Source organism: Aulonocara stuartgranti (assembly GCF_965226115.1).
Source record: "Aulonocara stuartgranti genome assembly, chromosome: 8".
Lineage (NCBI taxonomy): Eukaryota > Metazoa > Chordata > Actinopteri > Cichliformes > Cichlidae > Aulonocara > Aulonocara stuartgranti.
This window is the reverse complement of record NC_138959.1, coordinates 22,046,920-22,062,378: the sequence shown is the minus strand read 5'-3', so window position 1 is coordinate 22,062,378 and position 15,459 is coordinate 22,046,920. Positions and strand designations below refer to the sequence as shown.

Genomic DNA, 15,459 nt, shown 5'->3' with positions numbered 1-15,459 from the left:
ATTTGAAGATGAACAAGGTAGCAGATTTTCTTTTCCCTCCCTAGATGAGACATTTAGATGGGACATTAGTGAATTCAAAGTGAAAATTATCTTATTTTATCAAAGATATTTTATAATATTTCTGACAGCAGCAAATGTCCATTTTTAAATTTTGTGTATTAAACTTGTTTCGTTTGGATAAACCAGGTTGAAAAATCACTGTGCTTTAGAAATGTGGGTTTCTTACCACTAGATGGCAGAGTTGTCCTATTGGGTGCTTGTACTTTTGCACTGTGACCCACACTGTGGTCCAGAGAAGAAGTGAGGGATCTAAAACATTAGCAAAGCTCATAGCTGCCTGAAAACATGTGGGGAAGAAAATCACATCGTACTGTAAACTCGGTGTGAGTCACAGTGAGCGACGCCAGGTTGATATAAGAATACCAAACATCTTATTTTTGTTTTTCAAATGTGTGAAATGTGATCTTCAGCAGCACTTGGGCATTAGGGTTAGATGTGGGCAATTGGCTGTGGCTGCACAGTCACTGTTGTTACAGTCATTTAGTTGTGAGAAGGGAAACCAAATATAAACAGTGGTGCTATAAAGCCAAGTGCCATTGTCACCCAGCTTTTCAAACTCACACTACCATGATCAACAATACACAGCGGCGTGTCATCACAAATGCTCCACTGTCTGGGAATACTGTGAGGAAATAGACTCACTGTCAAGCTTGCTTGTATTAATGAGCAATATCTGTAGTGTCATAGAAGCATGAGTCGTAAATAAGTCCACAGGAGAAGAGGGGTGATAAAAATGTAGAGAAGAGATTTGGACATTAAAGTGCTACCAGATCTCCTCTACACACACAGAGCCACTTAAATCGGAACATCCAAGCCTGGATTGACCAGCGACACAAAGATCCTATTTGCAGCCAGTTAAGATAATGTTTACTGCAGACAGTCGTCTGACTGGGTTTTCCTCTTCAGCTCCCTGCAATGAATTTGATTTTGGTTGCTCCACACAGGCATGAGACAGAGGTTGACATTTGAGCCTGCAAAGAGGATAAATGTTTGCAGAGCACATGCGTAAAGCTGCAGTGTTAGGAGTTAGGAGTGCCTGTGTATATTCCATTGAAGATACGCCCTGGAGAAATCCTGCTTCAGTATTTAAATGTCACAAAGCTCATAGACACTGTGGAATAAACGATAAGGAGTGGAAAGGATGAGTGGAGGAGGACAGGAGTATAAACAAGAGCTCTCCTAGCTGAAGTTACTGTTAGAACTTAGTAAACTGTCACAATAGGTTGAGATACCTGCACTCAGTTGAGGTAGTGCATTACTTTCTCATCATAAGTATATTTATGTCCAGGGGTGCACACAAGTGAACACAAAAGACAGCATATTCTGCACCACATCTTTGTGCGTTCATCATTTGTTTGAAGCCAGCTCACCTCCTCTAACCACTTTTCCGAGAATACGCGCTTCTTTTGCGGTTCGGACTCTTCTGACATTTCTTTGGAGGTGGAGGAACACCAAAGTAATTACTTAAAGGAGCTTGCTTCTTCGACATCTTTAGGAGTTCTAAACAAAGGTCTGTCCTCCTCCAGAAAATCTTATGTACGCAAACGTGCGTTGCAACGTCTTATCTAGTGCACGTGTTTTATGTAGAGAGCGAATGCGCACCTGCGGACCACTTATGTGCAGCCCTGTTTATGTCACTTATATTTTTATCCTGTGGACTGGCTGTCTGTTTTCTTATTAAACAAAATTGAACAATTATTTTGCTGGCATCCCCCATCTATGAAGTTGCTTAAAAAAATGTATCAATTACCTATCATTTAAAAATCGTTTGAAATGTAATTAATTGACAGGAAAAGTAACACTATTATTTGTTACAGCAAACAAGCAAAAGACGTTTCAGTATGTTTGCATTAAAGGTTTTCAAATAATAAGAAATACAGGTAATATACTTGTGTCATCATCTGATTCAGCCGCAACATACCTGCAAAATATAAAAAGTAAAGCTTATAAATCTGGATACTGCCCCTCAGTAAGCTTCCAGAAACTGGACAATCAGAAGAATGTGGGTTTTTGAGAGGGAGCGGTTAAAGAGCATGAGCAGCTTGTTTCAGATAGTGGATGAACTAAGGAACTGCATAAAGGGTTGGTGTAAGATAAGCAGGTCAAGTTTTTTTTTTTTAAGGGAAATCATATAAAGTTACTCTGTTAGTTACTATAGTTACTCTGAAGTTACTCTACTCCAGGAATGGACATATGGAGCTGTGTGCATGGGGTCTTTCCGGGTACTCCGGCTTCCTCCCAAAGACATGAAGTTAGTGGGGTTAGGTTAATTGGTAACTGTGTCTATGTGTCAGCCCTGTGACAGACTGGCGACCTGTCCAGGGTGTACCCTGCTTCTTGACCTGGGATAGGCTCCAAATGAATGAGTGACCAAGAAAGGGAAACAATAAAAACAATAAAAATAGATTACACAACAGGTTCTGCTTCCTGATATGTTGTACCAACTATACAGTGAGTGATGGCTACGAGATCAAATAGTGGTATGACCAAGTGGCAGCCTCTGAAACTTAAAAATGAAGTTCCTGAAAGACTGCACGTCCTCTAGTGGCCACTTGAGGCACCAGAAAGCAAGTAACTCCCAACAGACGGTCTCGTTAGAACGCCTAACTTTTGAGCATTAACAAGAATGTTTACAGCCTATGGGTGGTTTCCTGCTTCATAAGAACTTTACAGGGGGTTGAATGCAATAACTTTTCCACAAAGCTACCTGGACTTAGCACTCCACTTTTTCTTCCATATAAGCTTCTGGTTCCATGAAATCCACGTGCCAGCAACCAAAACACTAACATCAAACCTTCAAAATGTGTAGTCCAAAATGAGTGGGTCAAATGCCATAGGCTTTCTATCTACAGATATCTATAGTTTGACAATCTATTACAGACTGTAGCAGTGCTAACCATAACCAAAGACACAGATACCCTTGTAACCACAAAGTAGAACTATTGTATTCTCCAAACATGCATTACAGCACAGGAACAGCTGTAATTTACTAGTAGCTGTGTGCAAGTGACCTCTCAGTCATGCAAGTAACTGCCAAGAGACATTAATTTGCTCATAAGGGTATAAAACCACTTTACCTAAAACAGAAGGGAAGAAGTTCAACAAGTCAGTATACTGCAGTGTGAAAATATGAGTGGATTAAACTAAAAGAAAAGTTGTTAGACAGGAATTAGCCAGCTCAGTGCTTTTCTGCAAAGTAGTCAGCATGTCATTCTCTTTTGTATTCACATTTTGCAGCAAAGCTTTTCATATAATTGCTCTTGTTGAGGCATAGAAATTTTAAAAAAAACACCATCCGTTAAAAGTGTTCTTTGTGGGGCAGGAGGACAGGGCGGTCATGTTAAATCTGTGAAAAAAAAGCTCCATAAATAAAAGTTCTAAACATGCTGTAAATCTGACAGTCTCAAAGCTGCTCTGCCGCTCCACCTCACTGTCTACTACACTTGTAAAAAATCTCCAGCATCTGTTTCCCGTTACCTTGGAGATGTTGTTTCTTCAGTCTGTCCGGTTTACAGCAGACCGGCCCCATGGCTGAGTGAGCGGCGTGGGCTGGGGCAGGCGCTGCCTCCGGCCTAAAGCTAGAGCTCGAAGGAGTGGCTCCTCCGCCACCACCGAGTCCGTTTGGAAGCAGATCAGTACGCAGGTAGCACCGATGGCCAGAACCTGCCAGCGAGGCATGCTCGATGCCAGCGGAAACTAAACCCCGTCAAATGACCCCAGCCTCTTACTCCTCACTCGTTTATTCTGCCCTTCCATTCACTCCTCTCTTCCTGTCTCTCACATTCAGCAGTGTGGGCAGCAGGTCCGTTCCCTCAGCCCCCCTGGGGAGAAGCAAATCCCTGAGGAGGAGTGTAACAAGTCTCTCTCTCTCTCTTTCTGAGTGTGCAGTATCTGGGAGATGGGCTGTCCTCCAGTCTTTGTCAAACAAACCCGTACACACACACACACACACACACACACACACACATATACAAAGAGAAACGGGGCAGTTCCTATCAGGCTCTGTGAGACAGATTCTTCCTTAAATGAGACAGAACAAAAAACATGTTACTGATACATATCCCTTTTACAAACTATTCTAGACATTTCTGAAGCTGGTTGCAATTTCAGAAAACTTTAGGAAGATGTGTTGTTCTGTCTTGTAAAATGTCTCTTGAGCAATTTAACCAGCCAATATGTGACCATGTATTCTGTTGACAGAAAAGAAGCAAAAAAGAAAACACAAGCATATTTTTCATACCCGCTGCTATAAAATACTGTTAATGTGATGCATCTTGCATGCATCTGACTCATTTAAAGTCAGAGAGAATCAACATGGGACCCAACATGTAGCTGTGTTAATGTTACAAAGGTCAAAGTGTAAAGAGAACTGGTTCTTTACTTGCAGTCAGACATTTAGGGTTGCCATATGAGGCAAAATGGCTTTTCAAACACACAAAAATCCTATGTGTGTGTGTCTGTGTGTATTATTCATCCATGGGTGATGTACTGTGTGAGCAACTAGTCCACAGCAGAAGCTATCACATTTGCACACCGCAATTGCATGTGCTCTTGTCCAGGTGGCTTATCATTGCGCCGCACCGCCAGAATAAAGGGTTAATATCCCCGAGCCAGCCGTTAAGTTAAAAAAGAATAATTTAAGATATCTACTTATTTGCTTATTTCCCTCATGCCTGTAGGCTTTAAGACAAGCTCAATTCAGACTCAGGCACATGACTGTTGAATCGGCTTTGTTTGGGTGCGCTGCTAGCTTTGTCTCGAGTACACACTGATTTAAAAAAAAAAAAAAAACATAATAGAAGCCCAGTTTTTAATTGCAGGCATGCAGAACTACTCATGTTATTTCAGACAAATGCCAAAAGGAATTTGGTGTTTTTTCTGCTTCCACTCAAGTGATATTTAAGAGAGGGCTGTCTGCAGAGATGCAGGATAAATGCAGGCTGGTTATGACTTTGATGTTTCACATTTGTCAAACACTGAAAACCATTCAGCAGCACTTGCTTGCTTGCATGGGGGTTATTGTGTTGCTAGTGTCTGCCTTGCGTCTACCTTTTCCAATACGGTTGGCTACTTAGCACCACAAAAAAGAATGACCAGTAGATTTACTCTGCAGCCAGACACACACACACACACACACAAACGTAATCTTGCCAGAGCAGAGTCTATCAGTCAATGACATGACCCAGATGAAAAGCCAAGGTCTCTGGGCTCCCTTGAAAGACAAGGCTACTATTACAGCAGACAAAAGAGTGCTGAAAGTGAAGGAAAACCAGGCGCTGATCTATCAGCACTGATAGAAAAGTCCCCACCTTCATTTCTGGTCTGACCTCATATCGAGGGGTTACCAGTGCAGAAGTCCCAAACAGCTGCAGTGCGTGTGGGTTGCACTGCTGCTCATGACTGCCTGTTGCAAACAGATGTAGTTCAAAATGGTTCACTTTTAAACCTTTACATACAAATGATTCATTTTCCAGCCAGAAATAAAAGGTGAACCTAATGTGAGGGAACATAGAGATCCATGCACTATTTAACCATTTTAAACGGGAGAGTGAATTTGGGCTGCAATCTGTTTGTCTTTTTCTCAAATCTGTTTGTGTACAAATCATAAAAACTGAAAAAAAAACTATGGATACTGACAATAATTTGACCATAAAATATGTTTGATTCAGTTCATCTTTATTACATATTGGGCAATAATGCAGCCCCTCAGGTCATCTTCTACCTGAAACAAGCTTGTTAACCCTTCCCATTTAACCCTCTGAACTGTAAATCATCATAGGTGTTGATGCTAGCCCTACCCATACTCTAACCTCATATTCTGAGGTTTTCTTTGTTCCCTGATTTCCAGCTCAACAAAAAAATCTGCTTGCCTGGAATTAGAGGTAGGGCTAGCGTTAGGGTTTTCTTTGATGATTATACTTTCTATATTTGCAAGTCCATTAGAGGGTCTGAGTTATGTAAATTTTGTCATTGGGCGATGAGGGTCCGTGCGGACCACATGCTTCCTTGGTTTTTGTGACCACATAGACTTGTCTGCGGAGAATTTCCGTTACAATGGACAAACTACACATGCTCCCCGGGTGGTGGACTTCAAAGAAATATAACAGAAATGACTACTCTGCAATCAGGTCTCCAGCTGTCTGCAGTGGAGGAAAATCAAGGCTTTAGACTTCTGAAGGTTAAAGGTCCTGATCCTATGCTTTACAGGCCCAACTATCAACGTGGGAACATAAATCCCCCATGAGGCCACCCCACCCCTTTGAATCCAGGTTTCTTCTGATTGGCTGTCCCTCACTAAAAGAACATTTGAACTCCAGGTGGGTGAGGCTGTTGCGCTCACAACCAGATCTGTGTGGCTGATGTGAGCATCTTACATATATATACACATATATATGTGTGTGTGTAATTGCTTAGAATCAGAATACTTTAATAATCCCTAAGGAAATTATGGCAAAATTATGGAAAGCATTTTCAGTGCTCAGAGTGAGTAGGAAAGTGCTATACTAGCCCATTTATATAGAATATGACTGAAAATTAGGAAACGCACAATAAAAATACCCTTAAAAAAATTAGCTGCCACCTAATTAACTAACAGATTAACATTTTTAGGTCTCTGCTCTATGTAAACGTATGCAAATGTAAATTTTACAAAAGACAAAAATCCTGTTTATTGTATAACAGAGACTACAACATAGCAACACGGCACTCCACTGTATATGTTATAGTGGCGAATCACTGTTCAGTGAGCTCATTATTGTATGTTTCAAGAGGGGCCGCTCTGTGAAATTGGCTGCACACATGGCCAGACACATTAATGATTGCTTTAGAAATGAGAGGAAGCATCATTTTAACACAAGGTACAGACTCAAATCTCCAAGCCTATTCATTTCATACTAACGGGAGCGTGTAAACCTTCATCACACTAAGCCGATTACAGGCTAGAGGAAGAAAGGGCATGCTAACACGTGCTTCTGCGCTGAGCAGACAACAAATCTAACGTGATGTAAACAGCAGATGGAGTCGTCATAAATTATGGACAGGAGGGAAAACATAACTTATACAGACTGATCCCGATAAGCTTTTATTACAGTTAGAATCCGGCAGGATGTGGACTGTGGATGTGACTAACTTCCACACTCAGCATGTACACACCTAACATGAACTGAATTTCTTTGGAGTCTTGTGGTTCCTGCATCCTTCTAAATTATATTTGTCTCCTTTGACTGACCTCCTCCTCTCCTCTTTCTTTACACTCTTCTCCTGCCTTCTGTGCTTCTTACAGTCCACTCACATGTCGGGGTTCTTAAGACTTTTCTGGGGTTCACACCCGTCTGCGATATTGACTGGCCTTAAACAAACCACATAGACACTCACAAGCCTGTCGGCCAGTCTAAACAGAAGAAAGGATCTCCAAGCAAACACCACAGAATGTGTAATAAACAGTCAAACTATTACAGAGGTCATTTGCAGTATGGATTAGAGCAGCGGTCCCCAACCCCCGGGCCTTGGACCGGTACCGGTCCGTGAGTCGTTTGGTACCGGGCCGCGAGAGTTGAGGCTCAGGTGTAAAATGTATGGTTTTCAGGGTTTTTATCGGTTTTTAGCGTTATTTTGTTATCGTTTTTTCGTTAACTCGATTTTCCTGGGTCTTTGGGTCATGTGTTATGAATAAATCTTCTTTTTTTCGGTACCGGTACTAGTTTTATTTTGTTGTATTTATCCGCGACACCTTAAAGGCCGGTCCGTGAAAATATTGTCGGGCATAAACCGGTCCGTGACGCAAAAAAGGTTGGAGACCGCTGGATTAGACAACCCGATTTAGAGATTATACCTGTAGCTCTGTGGCTGTTTAGTTGTGGCCCATTTTTATACTCATATCTTCTTAGATATGTCTTAATATACACTTTAAACTGCTGCTCAGAGATGGTATTATTTTAATCTGTTACACAAAAGGTTAAGTATTATGACAAACTTCACCTTCATGACAATAAAATGTGTTGTATTGATTGAGTGAAACCTTGGAAAGCCATGTGAGGTCAATCTAGCTAGACCAGTTGGCCACAGGCAGTGCTTCTGTGTTTGAAGCATGACGGCTCACTAACAGTCCTGAAATCTACGGTCTCAGAGCAACAGCATGATGGAGGGCGAGGCTGTTCTCTGTCTTATTTTATGTTACGCTCACACAGTAATTGACTTTCATGCTCACACGCCACAAGCTAGAAATACAACACTGGAACTGCCAGCACTGAGGTCAAGAGACGCAAGACAAGGAGGCAGACACTGTGGACAACAGCGCTCTCTAGTGTTAGCAAACAGAGTAGGAACTAAAGAATAAATAGAGTCCAGGCACAATGCATACGAGTAGGTATGTGAGGCGATATGAGATGGTGAATAGCAAATTTAATGCTAACTATAACAGCTAAGAGAGAGTAAAATTATTTTACAGGTTCTTTTTTAATACAAAAGGAAGCTCAGTGAAATTAATGTCATGCAAACTAGCAACTGATGGGAATTCCTTGCTGCTTCCTGTATCTAATCTGTGGTCACGTGACTTCAGATATTTGCATCGCTCACCATAAAACAGGATATTACATTTTTGGCTCAGACGGTCAGCACAGAGATAAACGCACAATGGGAAACCTGCAGGTTTTTGTGATAAGGGTGCAGAGAATAAGGGATCTCACCTGGTACGATCTCAAACAGGTGCCTTCCTGGTTCGTCTGGATTAGCTGTGAGTTCATTGACCAGGCATCCCTGCAGTGGTATACAGCCCTGAAACGTACAGGAAGAAGCTTTCAAATAGTTTCCCACCACAGAAGCATCGATTTCCTTTGTCTTTTCTCCACTTTCACTAGTTTCTCGACTTTTTACTTATATTTTACTGTAACTTTCCAGAAAACTGGCTAAAGAAAGAAAGAAAGAAAGAAAGACAAATATGAGGAGCTGGGCACACTGAGATAAACACTTGTGGTTTGGAGTGACCGTGACCTACAACATGACCTGTGATGGATGTAAATTTCCTGGCTTCTGTGACGAAACACTCGGTCAGTTGGTAGTTTATGAAAATCTTATTTTAACAGGTAACCTTATCTATGGCCAATGTTTAGGATGCAAATGAGTCCAAGCCTGTGATAAAATCTGTTTTTGTGCCCCACTTGACTCCCTGCAGTGGTGACACCCTCTCTCGAGCTCTGCATTGATTATTGGTGTTCTCTGTTTTCAGTCACCTCTGCCAACGTGTTATCACAGCTTCCAAATAGTTTGCTTGTGGTCTCTATTCCTAACTAAACTCTCAGTTATTCTGGCAGGATATGGTGGAAACTCCAGGCTAATTTTAAGATCATTTGACAGACAGGTACAGCTAGTACCTGCGTAACCCTCTGAGGTCTAAACCCAAACCTGTGTCATGTTTTCAAGGGTTATGGTTTAACTCTGTTAGGTCTAAGTCATCATTGATGATCTTTTTAAGTTGAAATTTGGCACGCCATTTGGAATGATATTAAGACTGAGGGTACTCCCATTAGGCAATCCAAAGTGTGGCCAAGCATGCTGGACCAACAGTGCCCGATTCTTTTGGGATTGCTGCAAATTGTGCTTGGGCAAGTGTGCCATGCCCTGACCTGCTCAAAGAGGCGTCCCTGGCTGATTGATCTGGAGTGATTGACCATGTCTAAGAAAAGATCTTCAGTCCTTTGTCAATAACCGACTCTGCAAACCTGAGGACTGGGTGTGACTGATTCCAAAAGCAGCCCCAAATGAACCACAAAATAGCGCACAGAGTTACTCGGATTCTGCAAGATTGCCTGTTTTTGCCATTACATCGTAATAAAATGTGTGCATGACGGGCTTGAGTCTGACTTAGTTGCCTACTCTCACCCCCCCACCTCCTGTTTCCTCCCTCCTTATTACTCACCTCTTAGCCCCTCTAAAAATTTAAGCAGCTACTCCTGTGATTGAACAGGGACCCACACAGATTATCAGAATACATTATCCAGATCAATACCCATTTAGCCCCGAGAACTTAGGGCCAAGTGAGCTGTGAAGAGATGCCAGCGTCTGTAGGTCGGCCCCGTTAATCTCCACACTGGCATCCTCCATCAAACAGGCAGAAGAGTCTGCCAAACAGCCTCAGCCTGAGGGCCGGGCTGTCGCCAGCATTAGTCGCCATGGCAACAAATGGAAAGGGGTGGAAGCTGTGGATGGATAGAGCACAGGGGCAGGGCAGGATGGGTGTCCCAAGGGTGCTATGTGCTCAGAATAACACAAGTAGCTGGCTGGGGATGAATGACTAAGAAAAGGCAACACGTAACCCGAGAACACAAATCACGCAGAAAAGTAGGCTAGATAGCACTGTTTGTCCTTCCCTGCATTTTAACCAATGATACGGGAACTGTGCGCACATGTAAGAGCTTCAAAGCAGCTGCAAACAGATGCGGCCACGCCTACTTTAACCTCGTTTGTACACGAATGCCAGTCAGTTATTATTCTAGCCTGGCCTCTCGAGGTTTGTTCACACTTTTATCTCACGTTGGCAACAGTGCAACATGAACAGCTAGCGCATTGTTACTCATGGACATTACGCAGTGCTGTTGATCGGTACCGTGTGTCTAGATCTGGACCTGAAGCACCCCAGACTCGTCCTGTTTGGCGCGTGCCATGCCCAGGTCTATAGACGCACGCCTCTTAAAAGTAATCGGTGCCAGAAGTGGACGTAAAGCAAGAAACGAAGGAGCAGTAAAGAATTACTGGAACAGAAAGCCATGTACAATGCTGATGCTGCCAAGGTTTCGGAGCACCATAATGTCAGGCTGAAGAAATCTAAAATCATATGAAAGCAGTAAGTGATGGGGTTGGGCATGAATCAAATCAAAACAAAACCAAATATAAACTTTAAGTTTAAGCTGTTTTTAAGCTTTTTTTGTTTATTTTGTCAAAGGTTTTGTGTATTACAACCAGAGTCATGGTTGTGTGATGGTGGTGCCCTTTGTGTACCGCCAGATAACTGGACTCTGTTTGTTCAGCAGTGTATTCCACCCCCCCAGACCAACACACACGATGAAAAGGAAAAGAAAACCCCCATAGATCCTCATCCAGCGCTCCCTTCCCTGCTACCAATTATCACATCCTTTCATCTTGGTAGTGGGGCAGTCATGTTCTGTTCGCAACACCCTCCCCACCCACACCTCCACCCCCGACCACACTCCCGGCCTCGGGTTTCCTATTGATTAAGAGATGAGAGGGTTAAAAAAAAAGGCCAGAATCACAGTTTCTCACACAACTCAGAGGGTGTGCATGCATGAGTGGGTTTGTGATGGTGTGTGTGTGTGTGTTGTGTGTGTGCGCGTGTGCAGTCAGCCACACTCAGCACATGTGACTTGAATCCCTTGGAAGTTGCGAATCAATATGAGCTGGATGAGTATTGGCAAGCTCTGATTAAAGACTGTCATTTTTTCTCCTCAAAATTGGAGACAGAGAAGTGGGGAACACGTCATTGTGTGTGTGTGTGTGTGTGTGTGTGTGTGTGTGTGTGTGTGTGTGTGTGTGTGTGTGGGCATCAGTCAATCATGAACCTTCTGTCTTTTATTGTTGGATTACATCACTCCTTGTTGCATCTACAACTAAACCTATTAGCTTCACTGAATCTCCACCTAAAAGTATTCGATATAAGTGTGTGTGTGTTTGTGTTTTGTAGGAATGCAGAGTGGGAAAATGTGAGTCAGCTGTTTGCCACAGTTCAACAAAGAAGCAATGGGATTGATTGGAGGTTTACTCTGTAGACAATTTTACAATGATGTACTAATGCAGTAGGAAGACAGGCGTCACACGCTGCCCTGCTGTTTGTACTAATGCACTGAAGCGTCTGCTGAGTGTGGTGAGTTATCATTACAGCTGAGTGTTTTCATCTGACAGCAATAAAGCACACGCAGTGTTACTGTTGGTAGCGGTCACTCATTGTACATAATTAGCTCCAAGCCTTGATGTTTTTAACTATGAGAACCATGAGGAGGCAGAATTGGAATTTGTTACTTACTTACATGTAAATGTAAAAAAATGAGGTGTTTAGCAAATATAAATAATAATATTGGATAAATATAAGCTTTAAGAATGTGCCTTATTGCACTCTGCACTTTTATTAGTCATTGTTCAAGTTTTTAGGGATAAATAGGGATAAATGTTTTTTCTGCGTATCTTCAGTGTGTCTTTGATTTATTACTGTTAGTTTATTGCTTTATATTTATTGCTTTATTCAAATGTAATCATTTGTAGTGGCAGTATCTGCCTAGTGCAGCTGCATAAGGTGCTCAAGAAGAAGTGATATTGATATATGTTGTTATATGTTGCATTTTTCCCACCCCTAAAGAAATGTTAAAAATCTGAAAATGAAATACTGAGCCACATATAATGTTACCCACATATATGTGGGTAACAGACATCTCCAAAAACGTTGGAGCACTTATATATGTGATGTCTTCATAAATCGAGCAGTTATTTGAAATTTACACAGCTACATTCTTGCCTGAAAATATCTTAAAAGTTTATTTTGTGACCCAGAAAGAGTAACATTAAAACTAAGTAGCCTGTTTACTTCATAAACCTCTCTATTGCCCCCAAGTAGCCAATAAATGGAATGAATGAATGTTTAAGGTGGGTTTAAGTCCAGTGCTCAACTGTAGAGTGACTTAAAACAAGCAGATTTCTCACAGATGGGAATTAGGATAATTTTTTCTTGAGGTAATGGCTCAAAGTGCTGTTTGGCAAAACTGCAATCAGTTCCAATGATACAGAAAAAATGTTTGGGAACAAAGTCGTTTACAGAGATGACGTCAGAGGAAAACAGGGCTTGCTCGAGAGTACTTAGGGATCAACAAGAGTTTCTTTAATTAATGGGCAATTTGCTCTGCCGCGTGAGCTGCTCATGCTTTGATTTGAAAGACCTAAATTAGTTTTTTCCCCTTCCCTCACTCAGACACTCAGACTGAACAAAAGCTTCAGATCAAATCATTTACATGAAGGTTTCTCATGTATTCAGCTGCACATTAAACTCCATATGTTTGAGCTGCATGACTCAGCTGTCCCGTCCTCCAAAAGGAAGCTGCACCTCATTATGTAAATATAATCACGCCGGCCAAAGAGCAGTGCTCCAGCTTTTAATTTCGCCACCCTCTGACTGTTTTCCGTTGTGTGTGAACGTGGCTGAAATATTACCTGCGGTTTGGTTTCTTCCTCGTCTTTGTAGAAGTAGAGCTGGTCCGAGCGCAGCACGAACCAGCGCAGCTGCCAGTTCTTCATGATGCTGCGCTGCTTCTTCAGCCACCCCGCCTTCAGAGCCCCCTCGTGGAGGCTCGGGGAGGCTGGGCGGCACGATCCTCGCGACACCTCGCTCATCACCATGCTCTTTGACCTGGCTGATGACACATACACAACACACAGCATATTTTTTAGGCTTATACACAAGCAGCTGAAAGCAAAGGATATTGTTTGTTTTGATTTATTTACCATTTGTCTTATTGTTTGTGTTCTAGTAGGTGTATGTTGTCCCTCTTTTTTTATCCTGAATGCACATAGTGCTCTACCAGGGGCTTTAGTCATGACAGCCTTTTAACCCAGGCTGCTCCACATAAAAGGGAATGGGACTGCAGAGAGGCAGCAGACACAAAAACTAAGGGGAAAAACACACACACACCCACACAGACCCACACCATGCATAGCCTCGGGTGACAGGGATACCCCCCCTTCAATTTCAGAGGTCCTTGGAATAGACTTATTGTGCAGAGGTACAACCCAGCAGAATAGCTGAGGCTTTTGAGCTCAGATAATAGGACCACATGGGACTGACTGGCTGACTGAATGCTCCTCAATAAATGTGTGTAACCTGAGCTCAAGTCAAAGATGGGTTTTAAAAGGGAGTGTGTGGCAGCTTTATAGCTACCGAGGTACTCAGATTTTCCTGGAATGACATCAGCGGTTAAATAATGTCATTTTTGTAGTTATTGCACTGACATTTAAATAAAACTTCTGTAGACATAAAGGAGCGTGACTCTACACTGAGGTGTGTTTTCATCAGACGCTTAAAGGATACATTATTTTTACACACTTACAAAAAGGTTTGGCACAGATAAATAAACCTGGGGCAAACTAGTGAAAGGCTATTTGATGATCATGTATTATTTAGAGCAATCAATTCTGCTGACATCCTCCCTGCTGGTGTGTGTTCTTTGCCCCCCCACATACCTCAGACACACACACACACACGTATACATGGAATCGATGGCACTGAGGCATGGAAGGGGAAGAAAATCAATTTTTATTCTTTTTTATTGTCCCACATCTTTACCTTCAGCCTATACATTGAGCTTAACGAACATGGCTCATATCATTTTTATTGCACATTACAGCCTGTTTTGACACCCTGAAAAGCCTGTTGATTCTGACAGATGTGGTGTGGCCCACTATTTTTTTATGCAAACTGGGTCCAGGCTTGCTGTGGAAACCTCTTTAATATATATCAGTAATATATATTCAGTAATATATTACCTTAAAGTGGTATCTTTTTTCCACTCTGTGTCTAATGCTGTCCTGTCTGCATTCTTTAATAAGAAGGTTTTAGAGAGCACACAAATGCTGCCTAAACTGCAAGAATAATTTGCTAGTGCAGCTGTGACTTTAACTTGGTTGGATTCAGTTTGAAATTTGCTGAATATGGTTTGAAATTTGCTTCAGTGTGTGGCTTTCATTATGATTGTGCAATTTAGCCTTTTTGCCAGTGACCAAGCATTATTCATGTTCCCTGGTTTCAACAAAGAGTGGTGTCATATTACCCTTTTTGTTTAATCCAGCTTTTCATTGTTAGCTTGCTCCTTTATTCTGAATGTTTGTGCAGATATTTGGAAAACACTGGCGGCAGATACAGAGTACTGCATCGTGGTGCTAGTGTTTGGGCTGCTGCTCAGGGCATGTTTAAAGGTGTAATATGTAAGATAATAATATACAGTCTATTAACAGCAACCCACAAGGGAGAGCAGCTTATTACTAGAATGCTTTTGTAGTGGTATACTCCACTATTGTAGAGTAAAGTAAGGTAAGCCTTCTGGTCAGGTGACTGTAATCACCTATGACTTCAGTTTTTTCCAAAACACTAAAGATTGGCACGAATTCACGTATTGCTCTAGATGGTTTTCTTTCAAAAGACTCTTGAAGTCATGGAGAGTGCCTCTAATTGGGATTTATTTATATGGTCACATTGACATATGACTCATGAGGAAAGATAACCAGTTTAGGGATGGGGAGTGAATCTGAGGGCTCAGTAGAGCCAGAGCCACTGACTAAGTAACATTTTCCCATTTTCCATTTTAATATGAAGTGACGTTTTCCTTTATTTCATGTTTTCATACATGGAAC

The 15,459-nt window shown here is 41.9% G+C and overlaps 1 protein-coding gene across 6 annotated transcripts in view; it reads right to left on the bottom strand.

Annotated features, from left to right (window-relative positions):
* The window catches only part of arhgap22b (Rho GTPase activating protein 22b), a 51,125-nt gene that overhangs the window by 19,960 nt on the left and 15,706 nt on the right, over positions 1-15,459 (bottom strand). For 5 of the 6 annotated variants that reach the window (XM_082543242.1, XM_082543244.1, XM_082543246.1 and 2 more), the window contains exons 2-3: positions 13,267-13,466; positions 8,745-8,832 (exon numbers count right to left, since the gene is read on the bottom strand). In XM_082543242.1, coding sequence (XP_082399368.1) covers positions 8,745-8,832; positions 13,267-13,466 — 288 coding nt within the window. Of the gene's footprint in view, positions 1-3,537; positions 3,800-8,744; positions 8,833-13,266; positions 13,467-15,459 lie in introns of those variants that run through there. The other variant, XM_082543247.1, reaches the window with a different exon arrangement.